Source organism: Wyeomyia smithii, chromosome 3, assembly GCF_029784165.1.
Source record: "Wyeomyia smithii strain HCP4-BCI-WySm-NY-G18 chromosome 3, ASM2978416v1, whole genome shotgun sequence".
NCBI classification, from domain to species: Eukaryota; Metazoa; Arthropoda; class Insecta; order Diptera; family Culicidae; genus Wyeomyia; species Wyeomyia smithii.
The window spans coordinates 246,964,242-246,989,165 of NC_073696.1; the positions used below are offsets into that span (position 1 = coordinate 246,964,242).

Sequence of the window (24,924 nt, forward strand, 5' to 3'; positions counted from 1 at the left end):
GGCTAACGCTTGTTTTTCGTAATTTGGACTGATTTCATCGAGCCCGTCAAGGTATATAATAATTCGTTTTTTCTCGGTATAAATGATAGAATATCTCTTTTTCTAGCAAAGCTGGTCCAACTAATATGCTTTCTACTCGGCTGGTTTTACTGGTTGGAACACTTCTTAATGCGTCAAACAAAAAACGTTGCATGACTTCCTGATCGTTATTATTTTTTGTTTTCAACCATTTTAAGAAAACTCCCGAATGATCATGAAGGCACAGATTTGACACCCAGAATGTTGGATTTTTGTGTTTCATTGCTTTTGCCATGAATGAGAAAATCGTAGACTTCCCCATTCCAGGTTCTGCTATTAGCAGTTCCACCGGCGACAGTTTATTATTTTCCTGCTTGAAGTCTGGAACAAGATTATTAACCTCTGTCAAAGTTCTATCTGACGCTTGGCGCTGGAAAATGCGTGGAATAAAAAATTTCGCAACGCCTTCGGCAATAAAGGTTGCTGGCGTTTTACCAATACTTATTACGTTCGTAGCAAGCAGCATTGAAAGTGTTGTTGTATCGATTGCCCTTTTAAGTTCTTCAGTCGTTATGAGCTGTTTGAGAGAAACTTTCTCATTCTGAAAGTTTATCGTTCCGTTCGTTAAAATTCGGTCTTGCGATTCTAGTGTTAAGTCTACCAAACCGTTTAAATTATCAGTAATTGTATTTTGTAAAATTTTATTTCTGCTTATTAGAATACACTTTGTAAGTGACGAGCAATCCAATGTAAAATCTGCATTACTATCAATGACTATTATTATTTTTGAAGATTTATCTTTCGAATTGTGAACGTAACTTTCAATCACCTTTTTCAAATTATTGATGCAACCGCGGGATTTTACTATATCCCAATCGATGAAATAGCAATTTGTTTGCTCCTCGTAAAGTTGTGATAATTTCGAGCTTACAATTAAAGAATGTTTAGTTACAATGTTGAAAACACCTTTCGCAAAACAATCTGGTTTCAAATCATTCATGGCCTCGCTTCCAAACTTCAGTGCTTTATAACTTTGATTTCGCTCGTTGAAGAGACCATTCAAAATAGTCAGAATTGCCTCTTCGAAAAATTGGTGATCATTGGTTAACCATCCTCCATTAGGATTTTTCCACCATTGTTGAACCTGCTTGTGAACGTACCGCAAAATTGAGTCATCTTCAGAATTCAAGTGTAAATCAGCAAATCCACAACAGTTTTTAGATATCTCGATGCTCAATTCTTTCTTTAACTCATCTACTTTAGGCTGTTCAACGTAAATCCACAGGTATTCGAGAAATTCGTTTACCAGTTCCCGATCGATGTTGTTAGTCAAGGTAAAACCTATAACATCATTCACGAATCGAACGTTTTCTATTCTCTTTGAATCTTGGTCGAAAACTTTAAAAAACGGTTCCCACTTCTCTGAATTAAGATTAAATTTAAAAGATTTACTTTCTCTGTCCATAATTAGCAAACTGTCTACCAACCCAAAGATTCTATTCATTTTAACACCAACTAGCAGTTGAGAGAGTCTCACTTCGGTGCTGTCAATCACTTTCTTGAACTGTGCTACCAATTCTACCAATTGTTCATTGTCCTCCCACGAAACACTATCAATTTCGCCAAAATTTTTGGGAAGATGTTCAAACTTAAGCGATTTTAAGCGAATAATGCCCGCTAGCTCAAATGCGTGATCAATTGTTGCCTTTTTAAATGGTAAGGTTTCAAATCGTTTCTCAATTTCTGACACTTTTTTTCGGAACTGCTGGGGCCACTTTTGGCTCTTTGTGATTAATTCCAGTCTTTCCCTGTCCGGTTTATATCTGATCTCTAATTTGATTACTTTACTTATAGATTCTACTGACTGTGTTTCGATTATGTCTTCAAGCAGTTCAATTTTTTTACTAGGTTCTAAAATTGATCGTGATTCTAACAGTATTTTTTTCTCCATAGTTTCCCTGAATAGTAACCACAATGGTTCAGTTTTTTCAAAAAAATCGGGTTTGATTTCTTTCGTTTTAATATCTATCACCTCTTTGGCTAATAGAAACTGGTATTCGTCAACACTGTTATCTAGCAAACCATTTTCGTTAAAAGCCAGCTCAATAACTTTATTCGCCAGATTTTGAATACGCGGTTCAGCAGCGACTTCCATCAAACTATCCTCGTAAGATTCTTTACTCAACTGAAACTTTGTACCCCTAGTTCCGGTTGAAATTAAATCATCTAAATTGTATGCTCGATCCCTGAAAATTGATGATCGATTCATATCGTTTTCTATCATGCTCAATTTTCTGTCAAAACCACCGGTGCTATACAAAATGCAAGTCACGTTTATGCCTTTGAACTTACTCTTAACTTTCTGAAAACTATCCAGATATTTACTGAGACTAAAATCGCCAGTCCTTTGCATCAGCGTCTCGTGCGTGATTGATTTCTTCGTGTGTTTGGCTTGCAGAAACAGACCCCAGCGTGGTTCAGAGTAATCTAAAAACACCACATCGTCACAGGCCCCGATTCCCTCCATGTTGGCGGCCATGCGGAATGAGCTTAGCTTTTTCTCTTTCGCTCGATGCAGCACGAGTGTGAGTATTGTGATTTCGAACGAAAATCCGTCCATTCCTTCTATAGTTCCCGAACGCTTTTTCGCCTCGGGAAGCATGTCATCGGGTGGCGAAACATTTTGTTTATCATCTGAGAGTTGGTTGACAGCTTTCATCGTTTCAGTTATTCTGTAAGATGGGAACAGTTGCTGTGAGGTGAAGTAAACCTGGGTATATTCTGTGAAAACTTCACTGAATAAGTAACGTTGAGAGGAGAACTTTGTACTTAGCAAAAAAAGGTTGGGAAACACTGTTATAGAAGCAATTCTATAGTTTTATGTTCATCTGGATTTATCACAGTTACCGAGCCCCCGCTTAGTCAGATATTCTAGATCTATTCTGAATCTCATGGGACACCTCTACTGATCAAGCCTGAGAGCTGGCTAAACAAAGATTTGACAGGAACGACGTTGAAGCTTTTGGATTTGATGCTGAGAAGAAGGATATTAAATCCTTCTAATTCATTTTGAAATTAGTAATATTAACCCCTGATCCCCAAGAGTGTAAAGATGGGAGTCTTCCTAAAACCCAACGCGGCCAGGTATGATTCAAGCACATTAAGCACATTAAGCACATTCCAAATTCCTCGGACGTTTATCACCTATTCTCATCAAAAAATCAAGGACAGAGATGCACTGTAGTTGGTGTTACGGAGACCCTGGATCCCCGTCGCAGTCGTGCCACAGCCAGCGACCAGCGTGTGGCGATGGAAGAAGGGATTTTAAACCCGGGGAGACCAGATCTGCGTATCACTTCCAGCCTTTCTCCGTTACCGCCTCCAGGCGTTCTATTGTCAATGCACGAGAGCTACGTAGTTTCTACCGAATACCGAAACGTACGTGACTACGCATGAAAAAAAAAGATCATGGCTGCTTCAGAACCTGAGTACGACGTTATCGTTCTCATGAAAACATGGCTGGACGAAAGCATTTCATCACCTGAGATTTTTGGGAGCTCATGCACATTTTTCGAAAGGATCGCAGTAGAGTGAACAGTTGAAAATCGCGTCGTGGTGGAGTCTTAATAACCGTTTCCTCCAGACATTACTGCTGCATGACCACCTGTGGATAAAAATCAAACTGAAAAGGTCATCCGTAAACATTGAAGAGTTGTATTTGCCACCTAATTGTCGGAATGATCTTGGTGCTATTCAGAAACAAAGTGATTCTTACCGTCCCATCTACAACTAACCTCTCAACATTGCTCTTCTGGGGTAAGAAAAATAACCCCAGTCCATGAAGTATCGACTGGGACACGAGCAACCAAGAGGAGATCGATGAACCGATGGGAACTTGGTCGTATGCTGACAGAGAAGGAGGGGCTGTACCCTTGGAGGGCAGCCTGTCTGAGCCTCTGTTTCCCATGTCAGGTAAGGCGCCAACGGCGACTGATTCGTTGCAGATGGTGAGGTGTCTCGCCAACAGCCACGCCGTGAGACTAGACATTCGCAGTCCTAGTAAGGCAGTGTGCCGAATATATAAACTCTACGAACACGGAGGTAAATGGAAACCGAAAAATAAGGACAACGATCGGAAGCTCGGCACAAGAAACTGTAGATCGCTGAACGTCCTAGGTGGCGACTGGATCGTGCAGAATCAGCTAAAACCCCGCCGCATCGACATCGTTGCGCTCTAGGAATTTTGCCGCAAATAAGAGAAGACACGAAGAGGGCTTGTGGCCGCGGGGCACAGTGAACAAGATGAAAAGTCGTATGATCTAGTGGCACGCGATCAGCGACAGGTTTTGCGGTGGAGGATCCAGGTGAATCACTTCTCAGAGACAGCTGGAGCAGGATTCGCACAGCTATTAGGAAGATCATAACGGCGACACTAGGAGTCGCAGAAACGACTGGTATGACAAAACATGCGATGCAACGGTGAACGAAAAGAACCGGACTTGGGCGATGTACCTGGGCAAGTCTATGGAGGTGAACGTAGTCAAGAGCATGGAACGGCATGACAAAAATTCTCAGAAGCACCTACAGATCTCTGTCCCGACCCACTAAAACCCCTCCAGTCTCCAGCCCTGGTCTTCCCGGAACGACGGTTAAGTATTACGTCGGAGAGTGGCTTTTGTGCGGGATGCACCCTCTTTACTCTTATAACCTCCTAGCTAACTACCTAGAGACTGGTAATTAGCTACCACTGGCGTGTTGGTGGTTGACCCGCCACACACGTTGCAGCTCCTGGACAATCTGGGAGGCGGCCGCATAGGCCGCGTTCCAGATGTCCGGGTCGTCGCACATCATCCGGACTAGATTGTGCGGAGTAGTGCCAGGCCCGCTCACAGCCATCATGTCGCTCCTCGCTCTTACGAAACGGGGGCATACTAAGAAGACATGCTCAGCAGTCTCCTCCTCCTCCACGTACTCGGGACACATGGGGGAACCAGCGTGTCTGAACCTGTGCAAATATTGTCTGAAACAACCATAGCATGACAGGATTTGTGTTAGGTGGAAGTTCACTTCACGATGTCGTCTTCCGACCCAGCCGGATATCTCCGGTATAAGTCGGTGCGTCCATCTGCCTTTTGTGGAGTTAGTGCATCGAAAATGACCTTCTGGTACCTCGTATGCCCCTTGTGTCACGTTGGTCGAAATACTCTCTGTCCTCCTTGATGGCGATGTTGATAGGCATCATGCCGGACAAGACACAGATTGCATCGTATGACACCGTACGATATGCACTCGCAACTCTCAGACACATAAGCCTGTAGGTACTTTTCAGTTCACCGCGGTAACTGTTAGTACCTAGCGCTCTGGACCACACTGGCCCACCATACCTAAGTATGGACGAAACCACGCTGGCAAGAAGTCTTCGCTTGCTGCCATAAACCGCTGAACTATTTTTTTTTTGTTCACACAACATTTATTTGACACGGCACAAGGTACCGCTGAGCTATTGGACATCATACGAGATAGTGCTGCAATAGCCGATGAGGCCCTCTTACAGGCATAGTCGACGTGACTCCCGAACGTGAGCTTGTCGTGCACCATAACTCCCAAGAGCTTCAGAGATCGCTTCGAGGTGATGATGCAGTCTCCGACTCTGACCACCGCCTGTTGCTCCGATTTACGGTTGTTCACTACCGTGACCTCCGTTTTATGATGCGCGAGCTCCAGTTCCTGAATCGCATCCAGTCCTCGACCTTACGTATTCAGTGCGCGGCCGTCAACTCGACCTCCTCGATAGACTCGCCGTAAACTTCCAGCGTTATGTCGTCTGCAAAGCCGACGATTACAACCCTTACAGGGAACTTGAGTTTCAACACTCCGTCATACATGACATTCCACAACACCGGACCAAGGATAAAACCTTGCGGATCTCCTGCGGTGATTGGGACGAACTTCTGACCCTCCTCCGTGTTGTAAACAAGTACTCGATTCTGGAAATAGTTTTCCAGAATCTTGTACAGCTACACCGGTACATGGATGCTCCTGAGCGCAAGCGCTATGGAGTGCCAACTGGCGCTATTGAACGCATTTTTCACGTCGAGCGTGACGATTGCGCAATAGCGTATTCCCCTTCTCTTTCGCTGGAGTGCTACCTCCACCGTCTTGGTGACGGAAGATATGGCACCCAGCGTGACAGGTCCACGGAAGCCGGAAGCCGAACTGTTTACTTGCCACACCGTGTACACCCTCCAGTCTGTTGAGGATGATCCTCTCAACCACCTTGCCCGTGGTGTCCAGCAGGCAGATAGGCCTATATGCCGATGCAGCGCGCCTTTAGTCTTGGCCATAATGATCCTGTAGGCGTCACCCCACGGATTCGTGTTGGCACTCGCACATAGCCTATTGAAGCAGGCCCTCTTGCTCGCCTTTATCGCACTCTTTAGCATCGATCTTGCAGAACCGAATGCTGCGCGGTGCTCTGTCCTCTCTACTTCGTTTCGCGCACACTGCATCCTCTGTCTCGCATGGAGGCACGCACTGCGAAGGTCGGCTATCGCGTCCGTCCACCAGTAAACCGGTGGCTTCCCATTCCCTTTCCTTCCCATTCCTTGGCGACTCCTAGGCATGGTGGCGTCGCACGCCCGCGATAACATGGCGGAGCCAACTGACCCTCTCGCGCTCTCTTCTCATTGCCTCTTCGAATACCTCGGCATGAAGGTGCGATGCCTTCCACCCGCGGACAGTCGGAGTTTTGGCTCTACCCATCGCTTGCCGCCTCTCGTTGTTGTCTACACTATAGCAGACCGGCTGGTGGTCGCTATTAGTGTAGCCATCGTCTACCCTCCAGTTCTTGATCAGTCCTGGGCTGCAGAACGTTACGTCAATGATCGACTCCGCACCATTTCTGCTGTATGTACTTTTGTTCCCAACGTTGGCCAGATCTAGGTTGAGCTTTGCCAAAGCCTCCAACCCTCTGACCCCTCTGGTTCGTGAAGCGACTTCCCCACTCAACAGCCCAAGCGTTGAAGTCGCCCACCACCAACAACGGCACCAAGGCCCGTTAGCTCCATGGATAACAGGTTGACCATCTGGGTGAACCTTTCGGTAGACCAACGCGACGGAGCATAGCAACTGCAGTAGAACACTCCGTTCACCTTGGCAACTACGTACCCTTCTTCTGAGGTTGAGACAACCTCATGAACCGGGAACTTGCCGCCATACTGGACTTATCCGCAACCCAGTTACCGTTTCCGGGAGGGATGCGGTAGGGGTCCGATATGATGGCAATCTCTGACAACGACTCAGCGCTGCTTGGTGTAGCAACAACTTACTTTCGGACGGTAGTCGGAAGGTAGCTACCTGGGTCCACGACAGACGTTTGCGGTGGCGGATCGACTTTTTAGCCACCTCCACCCCGCACTTCGCTTTGAGGGCTTGTGCAATGTGGCACCCCTCGGTGATTTCATCCAGGTTTTTAAGCTTGAGAGTCACCTCTGAAGTGAGTGCCCGCACTTGCTCCTCCTTGCCTAGGACCTTTTCCGCTACCGTTTTGTAGGTAGCTCCCTTGTTCTTGGTGTCCTTCCGGAGCTCAAGAATCATCTCGGCAGTGCGAGATCGGCGGATAGGTAATCCCTCCGCACCCGTCTCTTTCGTTTTTGAAGGATTCATCTTGAAGGTTAATAGGTCCCCCTTCCAGCCGCTTTCCTTGTCCATAATGGAGTAGTCGCCTATGTGGTCCCATGGTGGACTATGCCGAAGCAGTGAGGTCATGGCTATAGGGTAAGCAGTCATAGCGCCTTATGGGCAGCTATGACTCCACCGACCGGCGCAAGTCAGAAACAATCATCTGATCTCACTCCTGCCTGATTCCCACCAGGCAATGGACTCGGAACGTGCTGAAAGGCCTGCCAGGTTTTATGGGACGGAGACCCCTGCACCGGGTACCACCTCGTCGTTTCAAGCCGTTGTCACGCGACTCTACTAAGGGAACTCGATGCAGGTGCCAGCAAGAGGACGTGGTATCATTACGAAATCCAATTCTTATCCATTTACTACGCTGTCAGTTGCCATAATTGGGACCTTACTGGCCTCAGTCCCAATGGGCGAGCGGCTCTATTCGCTCCGTCAGAGGTGCTTCCGGGTACTTGTGGCTTTTGCGAGGAATCGACTGTCCCTGGTCCGACCCTCACCACCCCTAGGCTACCTCCCGCTGCTGGTCCGGGACTGTTAGGTACTGTCAGTGGTCGCACATGTATTGTGTGTCCCCGAAGATCGCCACACGTCGACCCGCGGTGGCATGCAGCTCTGCGGAAGATGAACCTGTCTGGCAGAGGCTATTTGCCGCACACCGATCTGCAACGACGCGGAGGGAAACCTTCTTACAGATACCAGCGAGGTGGTCGACAGGTGGAATGAATACTCCGATGGGCAGTTGATACGAATTCCGGTGTGAACTATCTGAGGCAGGCGTTGGACTCAACGATCCATCAAACGGTGCTAGTTCAATTCGAGGACTTCTCTTTGCGCTTGTTCAACAATATTTGAAATTATCAATAACAACGCACTCTTTGCTAGCCACAGGCATTTTATCTCTATAGACCAACACGGTTTTTATCTAAATCGTTCTACCAATTACTATCTTTATTACATGCATATAGAACATGACTGAAGGTACCCAAATCGACGTAGTTTATACCGATTTGAAAGCTGCGTTCGATCGCGTCGATCATGGTATCCTGCCCGCCAGGTCATATTTAGTAAATGATGATGTATCTCATGGACACTAGCCTCATTTGACTATAACATGTCGGTAAATATGTTCAGGCAAACTCTCGGTATTGTCGACTTAAACATTTTCCAAAAGTGATTTTTATTATGTGTACTAGAGTGGGGCGTTGTTATATGGAAAAAAATATACTTGATAGCACAAATCCCAAATTTATCGGATGGCGATTTGTTTCGTCCCCACTTGGTGCATTGCATTTCAAATTTGTATGGAAAAACCTACTTTTTTGCATTTTCCGTTTCTAGAGAACAACTTTTTTAAACACACTAAAGAGCTAGGATGTTTCTAAAAATGCTAGAGCTTTTCAAAGTTGAGTATGTCAAATTATATGCTCAAAATCTGTTTTTTCTGCCAACACTACCAGTTTACCGGTGTCAGTAGGATTCCCATCAGAAGTAATCTCTGCAGCCAGGGCCGGCGTTTCATGTGGGTAGTATGGGTAGTAGTAACCACTCGAAAAATATCTATGTGGGTTCTTACCCACACGGAACTATCGGACAAAACCAAAAAAAAAGTAATGTTGCGAGCGACAGATTTTTCGATGGATATTGTTGAGCGAGAAGTTATAAATCTACGAATTTATATACAGTTGTAAAGTTTCTCAAGGAAAAGGATTATATTTTCAATTGTTTTATTTACGATAGAGTTCTAAATTTTATTTACGATAGAGTTCTAAAGATTAACAATGTTTTCTCGTAAAAATTTCCCATGCCAAATTTGAGCTCAATCGGACTTGGGGAAGTAGAGCCTCAGAGCGGTCAAAGTTACAGTGTTTTGATGTCGTGTGTGTTCTGATGTTTTTTATTTTTAAACAAATTTTTGTAAAATAACATCAGATCTCGATATTTCATGCTTTTCTAAGAGATTTGCTATAAAAAAAATCGATTCCTCGAAACTTCAAGGACTACTCTCGTGCATTTTAGGTTGGTCAAAAATATAAAACTTTCACGACTGTAAGTGAAACCTTATCAGAAGTCCGAAGACAAAATTGTTGAGCCCTAACGTTTGCATTGAAAAATTTGAAAAAATTTGAATTTGAAAGAAATTGACTCGAACTCTAATCGTAATGGTGAAAACAGTGAAGCTACTCCGTTAAGAAGTGTGCGCGATCGAAGAACCCGCCGCGTCGAAAACGGACATCGTACGGAAAAGGGACACCGGCCGGTTCATCCGCTTCGCTCTTCGCTTTTTTCTATGGAGACAGCCTATGAGGAACACTCGTTATGAGGATCGTTGTCAACTTCTCCACATTGGCATCGTCCAAATTCGGCGTGAAACTGCTCGTGCTATGACAGCCAGGGCCAGCATTTCATGTGGATAGTACGCTGCCCATAATTCAAAAATTGGCTAATATGCCATTTTTACCAAAATCGAGCAAACAGTTTCTCGTGATGGTACACGCCCTAAACAAGGTCCCTACGGAAGTCGATTGTCAAAAAATGCATTTAGGAAGGCAGCAAACGTGAAACAATTTTGGCTAATATCCAAAATAATTGAGAATTTGGCTAATATCCAATATCCAATATGAACCTGTGGCATGTTCAAGAACCAGTGTATTATTACTGAACTGTGTTTCTTCTAACTTTCAAAAGTGTGTTGTAGCTTGGTGGTTACTGGCGACAGATGAGCGATCGTAAGGCCCTTGCATCAAATATGGATTTTTCAAGAAGAATATTTGATGCTACAAGAATTTATTTGTTGTACTGCGAAGCCCAATCATCAAAACGTGTGACTGTTTCCTTCTGTCATAAATCTTTACATTGAAAAAAAAATGATATTTAGCTCTTTGATTGGGAGTTATATTAATAAAGAGGAGATTCAGATTTCATTTCGATTTGATGAGAAAAAATAGGAAAGTGGATTGTGAAATTACCATGAATAATAATATTTTCGTTATATTATCATATTGCTGCACGTTACAATTGTCTCGTCGTCCTTTTCATCCTCACTTGTGCTTCCGTGTTGTTTTAATAAGTTTAAAACCATTTTCATCACCAACGAGTACGATATAATTCACATCGTATGGATATTAGCCAAATTGCACACCGTTTTGTCAACTGACCTTTCGTTTATAATTGAAAAAACGGCTACTGTGTTAAAAATACGTGGCGGATGGAATTTTTCTACAGATTTCTCTGTTTCAACTCAACGGCAAGGTTCCAACATATATGAAGGGTGATATACTCAATAAAAAAGTTGTCATAAACAGTCAAAATATGATGTACCGACAAAAAACTTTCAGATGCGTTTTTCTCGATTTGATGCCTATGGCCTATTAGCCAATTTTTGAATTATGGGCAGTGCGGGTAGTAGTACCCACTCGGAAAATATGTGGGTACTTATCCACACAGAACAATCGGACAAAACCAAAAAAAATGTAATGCTGCTAGCGACAGATTTTTGATGGATATCGTTGAGCAAGAGGTTATAAATCTACAGATTTATGTACAGTTGTAACCTTCCTCAAGGTAAAGGATTATTTTTTCAAATGTTTCATTTACGATAGAGTTCTAAATTGGATTTACTATTGATTTTTAAAGTTTTATTTGCTCGTAAAAATACCCCATGCCAAATTGAGCTCAATCGGACTTCGGAAAGTAAAGTCTCAAAGCAGTCAAAGTTACAGTTTTTCGATCGATGAAAGAAATGTACGGGCTGGGAGTGTCTCTTGTGTGTTCTGGTGAAGCAATGCCGATTTATCGTGAGAGTACCTTTACACGCACTAGCGAAACTACCAATGCAGCACCAATCATAGTAAGCCATGAGTCAGCAGAAAAAAATTGACTCGAACTCTAATCGTAATGTCGAAAAGTGAAAAGTGAAAGTGAAGCTACTCTGTTCAGAAGTGTGCGCGATCAAAGAACGTTACACCGCCGCGTCGAAAACAGACATCGTACGGAAAACGTCGGTTTCGCTTGTTCCGGTATCTACAACATCTTAGCACTGTTGGACTAACATCAGAGCAACGAAAGAAAGGCCGGTTCCGGACGGACGACGACCCTGAGCGACAAGAAGCTACAAAGAATGATTGACCAAGGGGAAAGTGGCTACATCGCTGCGTACGCTTGAACGGGAGGTCGGTTCAACTGGACAAACTGAAAAGATACTTGGTGAGCATGGATATCAGATAGCGGCAATCCCGTTCATTGGTCTCGGAGCTGCAGGCAATGACGCAGTGTCAGCGGCTGAATAAGATGGTCGAGTCGATTTTTCCGGCGAATATAACGTCTCTCAGATGGTCTCGAGGTACGATGCTGGCCCTAACAAACCAGTCGTCGTAGGTTCGAGTCTCGGCTCGGGAGAGACTGTTAGTGTCATTAGGATCGTAGCGCTAGCCCCGCAATTGCCCTGTACATTCAGCAGTTGGCTGCGAAGTCTGTGTACATATAAACAGAGAAGGTCAAGTTCCGAATCGGAATGTAGCACCCAAGGCTTGCTTTAGGCTATCACGTCGCGATCCGCTCGACGCCGAGACCTATCTCACCGTGGATGACAACGACTGGCAGAGCATTCCGTATTTTACTTTCCCTACGAAGGAAGTGACCGCTGAGGTAAAATTCATTCCACACACCAAGTTTCCAAAGAAGGTGCTGCTGTGGCTGACAATCAGCGAAAAGCTCCGTACTGGCCGTGAACGGGGAAATTTAAAGGACGAAGTGCCTGCCGGAAGTTGCGTCGCTCATCAAGAAATACCATAAGGGCGAGGACTCGGTTTCGTCACGTTAGTAAAACTCAAGAAGAATGTAATCTAGAACAATAGCCCAATATTCCCCAGCTGTGTCCCATCCAGAGTTTCTGAGCAAATTAGAAGCGTAGTACCTACTCCAACAATTTTGGCGCGAAAATTGAGAAGGAATTGATAAATAAAGCGAAGAAAGAAATCAAAAACATGCCTGTGTTTCGCGTGTTTTCGTCCACCATGACGAATGTTCCGGTAAACTCTCGGAAAGCCACTCGCAAGGGCGTGGAATTGCTTTTGCAAAAGAGCCTACCTAATTTGCTTCCATGGGAACCATTTCTTCTGAACGAAATTCGAAAATCTAATTTCTCTTAAACATTCCATGAGCACCCTATTGTTGATGCACTGTTGATTTTTCGTAAAATTATGTACAGGTATCGGTAGTTCGCCCCTCCGGCTACGCCTTTGTCACCCATGAACCTTCCGTATTCCTTACTACCCACCCACACGGGAAAAGAATGTGACGCCGGACCTGCTGACAGCACGGGTTGATTGTCCAGACATACTTCGCTAATTCAATATAAATCCAGAACTCTGCGGAGAGTACCTCCAATGCATTTAGGTTTTCGTCGATTTCCAGCACGCAGCAAATAATAACAATGATAATGATAATTATTATATCATAAAATGTATGTATTTATATGCAGAAACGATACATAAGTTATTATATTCTATGCAATAATATGAAAACTATTTCAAATTAAAGTTAGCCCTCTCAACGATACATGCTTTATTAAGTTTTTTAAAGAAGCCTACCTTGTTTCACTTGGGTTTAGTCCTCAATAATTTTTCAAGTTGATGCAAGCTAATCCGTATAAACCGTTATCTCTTCTTACTGTAAAATATTTCCAACCTAGAACACTGAAAACAAGCCATTTGTGCATCGACTTTTACTGCCGCTATTCATATAACAATCCTATGTAAAAGTCCTATGTTTTTTTTGTTTTTTTGCGGAAATGGGACCATTTCAGTATGCTGTACAAGAGTAGCCATTAAAATCGAGGTTGTGGGTATCAAATCTCACTTTTTTAATGGCTATATATAATATATTCTTGAAAAACATGCCAAAATAAACCCATTTTCGCAAAATTTACACAGGACTCGCAACTTTTACTTAGGACTATTATACGAATAGCGGCAGTTTGATAATTGTGAATTTTTCCTGATATAATAGTTACTACTCAAGGTTTCAATTTTTATGAAGCAAATTTGGCGAGAATAAATTTTGAAACGGACTTATTAAGGAATAATATTACATACAACTAAGATGAAATCTTCTTATTCATCTCCCTGATTATATTTATTAAAAACAAAAAACGCAGTGAAATGTGATTTTTTTTTTCAAAGCAATGTCCGATCCAATACGTGTCATTTTCACTAGAAAACTACTTTGAAACGGGAAGTTTTCTTCCTAACAGAAGAAACATATTGTACATAACGTTTTTTGGTTTTATGGGAGTGCAAGCTTCTCCCTTCTCTTCCAGTTTTTTCTGGAAATATGTTTCATATAACTTATTTTTCAATGCAGTTTTGACCGATTGAATGATTTTTTAATTGTCATTTTTCATAGAAAAATAATTTCGTTTCTAAATATATTTTTTATGTTAACTTATTCTCGACGAAAAGAGTTCAATGAAGGTTAAAACCTTGGATATTACCATTAGTTTATTTTCTAACGTTAATTTTAATATACTCACTTGCATGTTATAACATTTATATAATTTCCTATCAAACGTTGTCCAACGTGATTATCTTCGCGTTGGCACTATAAATTGCTGTATCGCAATCAACAACTTTTCACGTTCGCTTACCAACAGTTGGCTATTTTGACTGCAAAATTCTGATTGAAATGCGACATAGGGGTAAACAGGGTAAGACCGCCCTGCGGGGTAAGACCGCCCACCGTAGTTTTACTACCAAGTTATAAAATAATTGAAAAATTTCTTTAACGTGTCTATTACAGTATTATTACATAATATTTTGCACGTTTTTCTGTTTTGATAGTGCACGAACGGTCGCAGAAATAATCAAAAACAACCTTTCAGCTGGCAACCAGTCAATGCGCTATTGTTTTGCGGCAACGGGACTTAAGGTTTTTCAGTCTAAAAATCTATTGTTCTGTTCGTGAATATACGTTTAATCGCATGCCTGAATCTATCTTCTTTCGGAAATATCGAAGGCCGTTAGTAATCTTGTAATTTTGACTACTTTTTCGGTCAAATATGTAAATGTTCCACTGGGGGTAAAGTCAAGGGGTAAAACCGCCACGAATCCAACTGCTTGTTGTTTTACTTCAAGACCCAAATGCCTCGACACTACAAAGGGAATATTTACAGGATCAGTAAAGCAACTTCAAGCCACATAAGACATCGATGTTAATCGACCATTTTCGATTTGGTTGAAGCTTTTCTAGTAATATATTTTAACAAGACTTATTTTTGAAAAAAGTAAACCTGTGTGAAAATGGTGTTAATGAACCAAAATAATTTGAGAGCCAGGGCGGTGTGTTTGATAGGTATGACGTCTCCGGCAGAATTGAAAATAGTAGTTTTTTACTTTCGAAAAAAGTACACACTCTAAAAAAATTTAATGAAAAAATATAGAAATAGAATTAAAAATATTTTTTTTTTCAAATTTTTCCGAAAAAAACATGTTTTTGACTGTAAAATCTACATAAGGTAAGCTAAAATTTCATGGTTGTTGGATCATGGAGTTATAGAAATATCAATAGCTCAATTTTTGTGAAGATTTTTTTTACGGTTTATTTGGTGTATAGAGTCGTTGGAAATTTTGTTCTTCAAAAAAAACATAGAAAATTGAAAATATAAATAAAAGAAATAATAATTATTAGTATTTTTCTATACATAATAAGTCTTCAAAAGAATCATACAGATAGGTTTTATGAGTTTTAATTTTTAGCTTAGGTATATTATGAATTCAATATCTTGAAAAACCCCAATTCTGAAAAATCTATTTATTTTGAAAACCGAAAAAGTTACCTTTACATTGATTTGAACTTGAATAATCAGAAAACAAAATAAGTTAAAACTTAGAAAAAAAATTTTTTTTTCAGATTTATCACAGTGTATATTTTATTTAAAAAGAAAAAAAATACCATCTACAACTTTGTCAGAGACACTATACCGATAGAATCAACCGTTTCGGCCCTAAAAATATTGTTTATCCTCAAAAAATGGTGGGCGATCTTACCCCGCTGGTGGGCGGGCTTACCCCGCACGAAAAAGATCTGCACATTTTCAATGAATTTTCAAATTTAAAAAAAAGCTGGAAAATAAACGAAAATATTTCAGTTCTTATTTTTCAAATGCGGGTATTGAATAGAAGAACCTCTTAGCGAAGAAGAAATGAAATTGCAGCCGCAACTTTTTTTTCTATAAACAGAATTGCTTAAGGGGGCGGTCTTACCCCGCTTACCCCTAAATATAGTTGTGCGCTTTCGAACGTGAACGGCGTGTTAAGATAAACCATCGACCGTTCCTATACATGGAAAACATATCAGCAAACGACTCATATAATGTCAATTCTATTTTTGGTGTTGTTTTGGCTGTTCATACTTCAACAGTTGAACACCACACCATCATTCACGAATGAGTTTTATTCATTGGGTAGGTATTGGTGGTGTGGAAATAAGAGATCAAACTCTACTCAACGGATTATTGCGCGAATTTATGTTCTATCAGTTTAATGGGTGAACCGTGAACCGGTTTGTACTTGAAGTTTCGTAAAAAATATACGTAAGACCTGTGTAAAACAAGTGATTTTTTAATCTATTTTCATACACAGTTTCAAGTCAATTAAAAATCATCCATAGCTATGGGCTCACCTAAAGCACATTTGCCGGTATAGAACCTTAACACTCAGTATTAAAACATAGGGTGTTATATCAGTTTACACTCGTCTAGGCTGTTAGTTTGTTTCGTTTCGCTACTCCGCTTTAGTAGGTAATCAAGTTCCGTTGTAATAATTTCATCATACTTTCGTTGATTGGAGATAACAAACGTACAATGTGAGTAGACTTTTTCGCGTCCAAAAAAATTAATAAATTCTAGAAGACTGAAAGTGCCTAATGTTTTTTGTGTAAATTCATATGTAAGAAATCGATATTGGTTGTGAAAATAAACTAAAAGCTTTGTACACTGTGCAGAACCATTCAAACATTTTAGTTGTTATTTCTTTATGGTCAAATAATAATCATTGTTTATTCAAATTGTTTCTTGTTTGTTCGAATAATTATCATTTTGCAGCGCAGGGTCTCTCTGTTGTAGCTGTGGTTCATTATCTATAATCAACTCTTACTAGTAAACCCTTTTAATATTAGGATCAATTACATCTATCAAGTCGGTATAATTTTCGGATTAGAATCGTTTTGGTTGAGTTTTGAATCAATGAACATGTAAATAAATCTATGTATGAGGTGTGGTCATCATCATTTACTTGTTCTCAAAGATCGTTCTTTTGAATTTCCTAAAGACTTGGAATAAAAACTAAGGCCATCTTTAGAATAACTCGGTAAATATAAAAAAATATTTCCCAAATTTGAAAGCATTAACAGAAAATTGTAATCTCTTTTGTATACCAGTGCAATCGTACCAATTTTTTTATCAAATTCAATTGCAGTTAATTCAACATTTCCACCTTCTCTTCTCACCTTGCAGATACATCGCCGTGACGCAGCCGATCAAGTACGCGAAGCACAAAAACAGCCGCCGCGTGTGCCTCACGATCCTGCTGGTGTGGGCGATTTCGGCGGCGATCGGGTCGCCGATCGTGTTAGGATTAAACAATACACCCGACCGGGTGCCCGATCTGTGCGTTTTCTACAATAGTGATTTTATAGTGTACTCGTCGCTAAGTAGTTTTTATATACCGTGTATCATAATGGTCTTTTTATACTGGAATATTTTTAAGGTAAGCAATCGGAATCGAAACAACCATACATCATCTCGCTCCAACCAGATTTTCCGTTCCTCCCTCCCGGGGAACGGAATTAGTTGATATGCTGAATATTTTTCGAAATCAAATTTGTTTACACATTATCATACTACCGTGAAGCACTGCCCGATTTCTGCTGAAATCCCATCTGTTTATGTTGTGTTGCGATGCTGAAACAAATACCTACTTGAATAGTGTTCAGTGGTTGCAGCCAGCATCCCACAAGAGAAGTTAAAGTGTGCCCGGAAAATCCGAACCAGCTTTGAGCTAATAGCATTCCCATCGAGGACTGAATCAAACAAAGCTTTCGTTTTCTTGTTCGAGAGGCCACCCTAGCCGCGTTGTTGCCGTGCATGCCTGGCTAGAAGATTTATTTCCACCAGTCGCTGATATAGTTGAAGCAGGAAAGCAACCGTTCAGTTTATTTATGATTTCAAATTCTATTATCGTTATGCCGGTCGGAAGAGAGTATGTATATGGCAAAACGGTACAATCCTTGTTTCGCGTGTTCGCTTGGAGCCGCTGCTGCTGCGGAAAAATGTTGTTGGTTCAGCTGCCGGCGCTCGTTGGCCCGAAATCTCGAAAATTATGTAGCGGTGGTATTCGAATTGAAATTTTATTATTCATAAACTATCATTATTATCCCCCATGGTTGGCAACGTCAGCGCCATTCTAACAAGGCGCAGCCAGTGCTGCTGGGTGAACGAGACAGAGAGAGAGGGATAGTTTCGTACTCGATTCCTCGTAAGAGTCGCGCGAACGAGTTTCGACATCCAGCGGATGTTGGTTGTTCCCACAGGTGATAAAATGCATAGCAAAAATTTATTTTGCAAAAATTCATTTTCTACAATGGTTATATCAAACAGACAGTTGGTCGGATTTCATACAACAATAACATCACCCGTGGATACAGCTGCAAATAACATACACTGAATTATATGTTTTGTATTGTTCTGGTAGCTCTATTTTGAAAAAAAAAGGTGATTTCAAAAACACAAACGGAGCGGAATTATTTTCGTGACAAACTTCAAAGTGTAGGTTTTCCATTCCCAGTTTCCAATTTAGGCATATTGATTGAATTTGAAATTTTGTAAAGTTGAAAAAGCGAGATTATTTTCCGTGTGTACATAGTGCTAATAACCATAAGAAACGGCAATAGCTTCAAAAGATGATTCATTTTTTGGAATGAAATAACCCATATTTACTGAAAAATAATATGATTGAAATATAACATGGTTCATAAAAAGTAAAACGAAGAACAGGGAAAGAGATTAAAAATTAAAAAAGAGCTTTGTATTGCTCTTCCCCCTTTGAAAATTTAAAAACTGCAAAAAAAAAAAAATAAAAAAAGGTGAACCTTGATTGATACATTTCTACGCTTGCAGGCTCTCCGAACTCGAGCGAAAAAGCAACGGGCCGCCCGCAAGCCCCACATATCGGAAATCACCGCTGGCGGTAGCCTGATCGAGAACATTGCTCAAACGAAGATAGCAGCGGAAACACAAATGGACGGCAGCACCAAGAGCGGCTCGTGCAAAATTCTGCCCGACGAGCCGCCAACGAATACGGCGTCCGGTTCGAACGAGGAAGACGACGATAATGCTGGGTAAGTCTTCAAGCGGTTGTTCACTAGCCATCATCATCCCCGTTCTTCCCCAACAACACTAAAATTCTCCCATCGCGGACAGACGTTTAGCATTATGCCCCGCTTATGTTCAACACAGTCGGTTTAAATATGTACGTGTCTGGAAATGCGGAACCGCTACTAGTGCCAATGTTTGCATGACTGATGGCCACACACCGAGTATTAATTTTTCCTCGGCTTTATCACATCCCGCCTGAGCCTGCCATTTTGTCATCAATCTTCCGCAGTTTCGTGCAAAATCAGCTAATTTTGTTCGGTAATAAATATAAATTACTGTAGGCTTCCCGTAGCGACAGGTGTCTATGATGGTAACAATCACTTAACACAAAATATGTAACAACTGTAGCCGAAAGTAGATGACAACCAACCCCAAAACACAAACCACAACACGCTTCCTAACCTGGTCGATGTTATTGGCGCTCGAACAAAAAAAAACTCCTGTAATTTCTTAGCACCTTCGTGTACCCACACGATGCACTCTGCTCCCACCGCCCACCTTTAGACTAATCCAGCAGTTATCCCTCCACCAGTGTCAAGCCAAATGAATGATAATTCATCTCTCCCGGTCGCTTCACAGGTCCCCTGACATTGATGACTGTCATGTGATTGTGAACGATAAATCAACAGAATTTATGTTGGCCACGGTCGTGGAAGAAGCTGGAAAGTATGAATCATTCCGAGTGTGATCTTTTAGTTTGTTTTTTTTTTTCTACTATCCTACTTCTTTGCGCGGTGCATCTGTGTGCGTGTGTGTTTGTATTTGCGCGTGTGGTTTCGTTTGTGCATGTTCTTTGAATGATTCGTCATGAATAATTAGAAAAATTACCTAATCTTTTCATTTGATTGCATGTTTTGTTGTGGTTGACAGCTGAAATGATTTACTGTCTAAACTTGTTCTTCATAGATCGTTCGAAATGTTGTTACGTTAGCATACTACGAGCTAGAAAGATCAAATCGACATTGAACTTATTTATACTTCTGAGTGAGCGGTGCATAGGACTTCCGCTTGAACGAGTTTTAAACAAATTGAGTTGTTTGGGTTATCGAGTCTTATTACTAATCAAAATATAGAAACTGATCGTTTTTTTTGGTTTTTTTAAAATTTCTAAGCATGTTGCAATTTTAATAATAAAAAGTTTTGATGTTTAGGAGTATCTTAATAAATTTCATTTGTATAGAAAGCTTAGTCCCGTATATATTTGTTTCCAAATTTTTTCTAGTTTTTAGGGCCCTGAAAAACACAACCCTCATTAATCGGCAAATTTGGATATCTTACTCATAACGCATTATTAATACGACTATAAAAATTACAATAAAATGTGAGCGTTTTCGTTCATGCCTCAAGCTACAAGCGGATTTTTTGAGCAATTTGGGTTTCGGTTTGTTAATATTTTGTAGAAGACGCTAAACCCCTTGATCTCGTTCACTAAATAGGCTGTTACATTTCTCCTGTAGGAATACAGATAACAAATCTACCTTCACTTTTACCACGCTAATGGGATAGAATTCAATGATGGTCGGTGCAGCAGTTTTGAAATCGTTAAAGATTGACACAAGAACCCCCCCCCCTCCTCAACCTTACAACATCACTGAGATACAAAATATTGTCTAACATGACAATGTGACGTCGCAAAAACACATCTCATACCCAAATAGAAGGGTGGTATCCAAGACACGAATGCATGTCGTTGCGCTACGGTATTTTTATATTCCAAAGAACCTGTTTTGATCCAAATAAAATTTTAACCAAATAAGTGTTGATCGTTCATCGGGAGTAATTTTTTCTCGATAAATAACGACTGGCTGCAGAAGTTTAAATCGCTGCTGTAAAGTCGAATTTACAACCGCGTTCGTTTAGGCATTTAAATATTTTTAATAAAGTGTTAATGAATAAACGAGAAAATACTGAATCTTCGATGAACACCCGCTATAGCAACCAACACGCGTGCTATATCAATTCATACATACAAACTAATGAGAAATTTAATTCGATGGCGTGCGCTTTTATGAGCGACTAATATTAACGCTTTTATAACCGACAAATATTTGCCACCACCCGCTTTTTACTGCTCCAGAAAGTACCGTCCGCTTTACCGGTCAATGAACGAATGAGAAAATCAAGGGTAGAGCGTAGAAGAATAGGGAATGGCAAGATAAGAAATAAAAAAAAATCATGAAGAGAGAACGACCTGGAGTAAAACAACAACAACAGCTCGTTAACAATAGTGTTTCCCAATCGGGGATCAGTGGCCGGTAAGGGGGCCACGAAGCTGTTGACAAATTTGACAAATAATTAAAATTTCTTTATAGATACCTCTGTGGAAGCCGACTTTCGACTTTTCTGCGTACTAAGAACAAAACGTGAAACAAACTTGACTTGCAGGATGACATGAGACTAAAAAATGCAGCCTCGTATTGCAAAAACTGTATCTGAAATTCTTTTAGGGGGGCCGCGAAGCTCTTTGTGTTCAGTGAAAGGGGTCGCGGAGGCAAAAAGGCTGGGAACCACTGATTTAAATAATCGATGTTATTTACCAAATTTTCAATAGTGTATCTCAAACGATAAATTGTTTTCGTTACATAAATTTAACCGTGAAAGAATTTCTGATTGGTTGATGCCAAAACCTCGATATTCCGAAAAGTAGAAATACTAATATGTGAGCGCTCAAAACCTGACCACCTTTCCCTGGTTGAATTACTGGATTTTCAAATTCAGACGTCTAAAATCGATATAAACGTAAGTGCAACGTCAAAATATTTGAAAATAAATTTGCACGGTTACCTGGGAAAATGTTTCCGAGTTCATAGACCACAGTTCACCTCCCCCTTGTCCACGCTTATTAGTAAGAGCGAAACTATTATTTGAGTGTTACTCCCCGTCCTTGAAAACCCCTATGTGCAAATTAGCTCATCAGTTTCTGAGTCAGTCAGACAGACAGACAGACAGACAGACAGACAGACAGACAGACAGACAGACAGACAGACAGACAGACAGACAGACAGACAGACAGACAGACAGACAGACAGACAGACAGACAGACAGACAGACAGACAGACAGACAGACAGACAGACAGACAGACAGACAGACAGACAGACAGACAGACAGACAGACAGACAGACAGACAGACAGACAGACAGACAGACAGACAGACAGACAGACAGACAGACAGACAGACAGACAGACAGACAGACAGACAGACAGACAGACAGACAGACAGACAGACAGACAGACAGACAGACAGACAGACAGACAGACAGACAGACAGACAGACAGACAGACAGACAGACAGACAGACAGACAGACAGACAGACAGACAGACAGACAGACAGACAGACAGACAGACAGACAGACAGACAGACAGACAGACAGACAGACAGACAGACAGACAGACAGACAGACAGACAGACAGACAGACAGACAGACAGACAGACAGACAGACAGACAGACAGACAGACAGACAGACAGACAGACAGACAGACAGACAGACAGACAGACAGACAGACAGACAGACAGACAGACAGACAGACAGACAGACAGACAGACAGACAGACAGACAGACAGACAGACAGACAGACAGACAGACAGACAGACAGACAGACAGACAGACAGACAGACAGACAGACAGACAGACAGACAGACAGACAGACAGACAGACAGACAGACAGACAGACAGACAGACAGACAGACAGACAGACAGACAGACAGACAGACAGACAGACAGACAGACAGACAGACAGACAGACAGACAGACAGACAGACAGACAGACAGACAGACAGACAGACAGACAGACAGACAGACAGACAGACAGACAGACAGACAGACAGACAGACAGACAGACAGACAGACAGACAGACAGACAGACAGACAGACAGACAGACAGACAGACAGACAGACAGACAGACAGACAGACAGACAGACAGACAGACAGACAGACAGACAGACAGACAGACAGACAGACAGACAGACAGACAGACAGACAGACAGACAGACAGACAGACAGACAGACAGACAGACAGACAGACAGACAGACAGACAGACAGACAGACAGACAGACAGACAGACAGACAGACAGACAGACAGACAGACAGACAGACAGACAGACAGACAGACAGACAGACAGACAGACAGACAGACAGACAGACAGACAGACAGACAGACAGACCACCATGGGAACCTTCATTTACGGCGGAACCACTTTTTTGGATTAGAAAATAAATTTTCGTCTCACTGGACTTGGCCGTCAAAAGCACACCTTGCTCCACATTCGATTTAGCCGTAATGTCGATTCTCTGGAGTTGATAGAATAATTTGATAATGAATTCAATCAATTTGCAGGAATATAAATTCTTAAACCACGCTCGACGCCTGGGTTCGAATCCCACCGCCGACATAGGTGTCGATGGTTATGAGTTGGCGTGATCTACTCACAACCAACCCAACTGGTCTAGATTCAATCCTAGCCGACACCGGGAGATTTCCTGAGGCGAAAAATCTCTGGGATCACGCCTTTCATCGCATGAGGAAGTAAAGCCGTTGGCGCCGGTCCGTTAATAAACGGGTCGTGAGTTAGGGTCCTGGGTGTGGAGTCGCCTCCCTGGGCGTCGGTGATTGGCCACAACAGTGGCGGAACTAGACCGACGGAAAATAAGCGAGAATAAAAAAAAATTCTTAAAATTAAAGAACGAGTTACATAGAGGAAAAGAGAGAAATTATGATCATTGTATGTCTGCTACCTTTTCACGTACAGGGGGTAGAAAAAATGATTGAGACGTGCAAAATTTTGTCGATAAAACTATCCTGGTTCTTTTGTATTACTTGAGAACTTGACGTGACCAATGGACACCGGTAATGCTCCGGATATTAGAAGTCTGTATCAAAATGAGCATTTTTGCAACGCGTAGAACTTATTTTGACATCCTGTTTTTTCTATGTTTATTTATTAAAAATAAACTAGAACTCATTCCGAGTTCATTGGTACCCAAAGGTTGAAAATCTGTCGAAGAACAGTTGTGATATGAATCAGTTAAGTGTGAGTGTTCATTTTGGCAGTTTTTTCTCTTGTTGGGTACAGTTTTTCTTGGGCACCCTAGTAGAACGCAGTGAAGCTTCGTGGGTGTATAGGCTTCATTTAATCAAACAAATTTGTAAACTCTTTTTGACAATTTATTTGGATGAACATTTAAAAAGGTATGAAGTACCTAAACCTGTTTCTTATAAATCAACACATCTAAATAATGACAAGAGATAGAGAATGGTTGTCAATGAATAACTTCTAGAAAAATCTCTAGTCTTTATTCAAAAATATTGAAATTGAATTTCAGGTCCTACAATGAAAAAACCTAATTTTGAAAAACCAAAAAGAGATTTTAAAAATATCGATAATTTTTTTTTTGTGTACTATGTACCCAACAGCAAAAAACTGTAAAAACATAGGTAATTAATTAATATCTCGATGGTTCCTCGACAGATTTTCAACCTTTGGGTAGCAATGAACTCGGAATAAATTCTAGTTTTTTTTTGGAAATATATAAACCTAAAAAAAACAAGATGTCAGAAAAAGTTCTAACGTTGCAAGAATGCACATTTTGACACACAATTCCTATTTTCAAAACACTTCCGGTGTCCGTTGGTCCCGTCAAATTCCTTTTTAATTTTTGGAAACTAAAATAGTTTTCCAGTAAAATGAAACCGGTTACATCATAATTGATTCAAATTTTTGTTACTATTTTAAATTGGCTTTTTAAAAATTGACAAAATCTTGCCTGTCTCAACCATTTTGTCAAC

At 41.3% G+C, this 24,924-nt stretch overlaps 2 protein-coding genes across 4 annotated transcripts in view; one reads left to right on the forward strand and one right to left on the reverse strand.

The window, feature by feature from the left end:
* Positions 1-24,924, forward strand: part of LOC129731693 (dopamine D2-like receptor) — a 738,323-nt gene that overhangs the window by 608,030 nt on the left and 105,369 nt on the right. For 2 of the 3 annotated variants that reach the window (XM_055691893.1, XM_055691894.1), the window contains exons 5-7: positions 17,216-17,468; positions 18,878-19,098; positions 19,715-19,801. In XM_055691893.1, the coding sequence (XP_055547868.1) occupies positions 17,216-17,468; positions 18,878-19,098; positions 19,715-19,801 (561 nt within the window). The remainder of the gene's footprint in view (positions 1-17,215; positions 17,469-18,877; positions 19,099-19,714; positions 19,802-24,924) is intronic. The other variant, XM_055691895.1, reaches the window with a different exon arrangement.
* On the reverse strand, positions 47-14,366 carry LOC129731692 (uncharacterized). The gene is made up of 3 exons (XM_055691891.1): positions 14,237-14,366; positions 13,296-13,400; positions 47-2,750 (listed from the first exon to the last, which is right to left on the reverse strand). Exon 3 carries the CDS (start codon positions 2,735-2,737, stop codon positions 47-49), a length of 2,691 nt encoding a protein of 896 aa, XP_055547866.1. The 5' UTR covers positions 2,738-2,750; positions 13,296-13,400; positions 14,237-14,366.

What these genes read in the sequence shown, in the direction of transcription:
- LOC129731692 (XM_055691891.1), bottom strand. Translation starts at nt 2,737, where the DNA reads ATGAAAGCTGTCAACCAACTCTCAGATGATAAACAAAATGTTTCGCCA.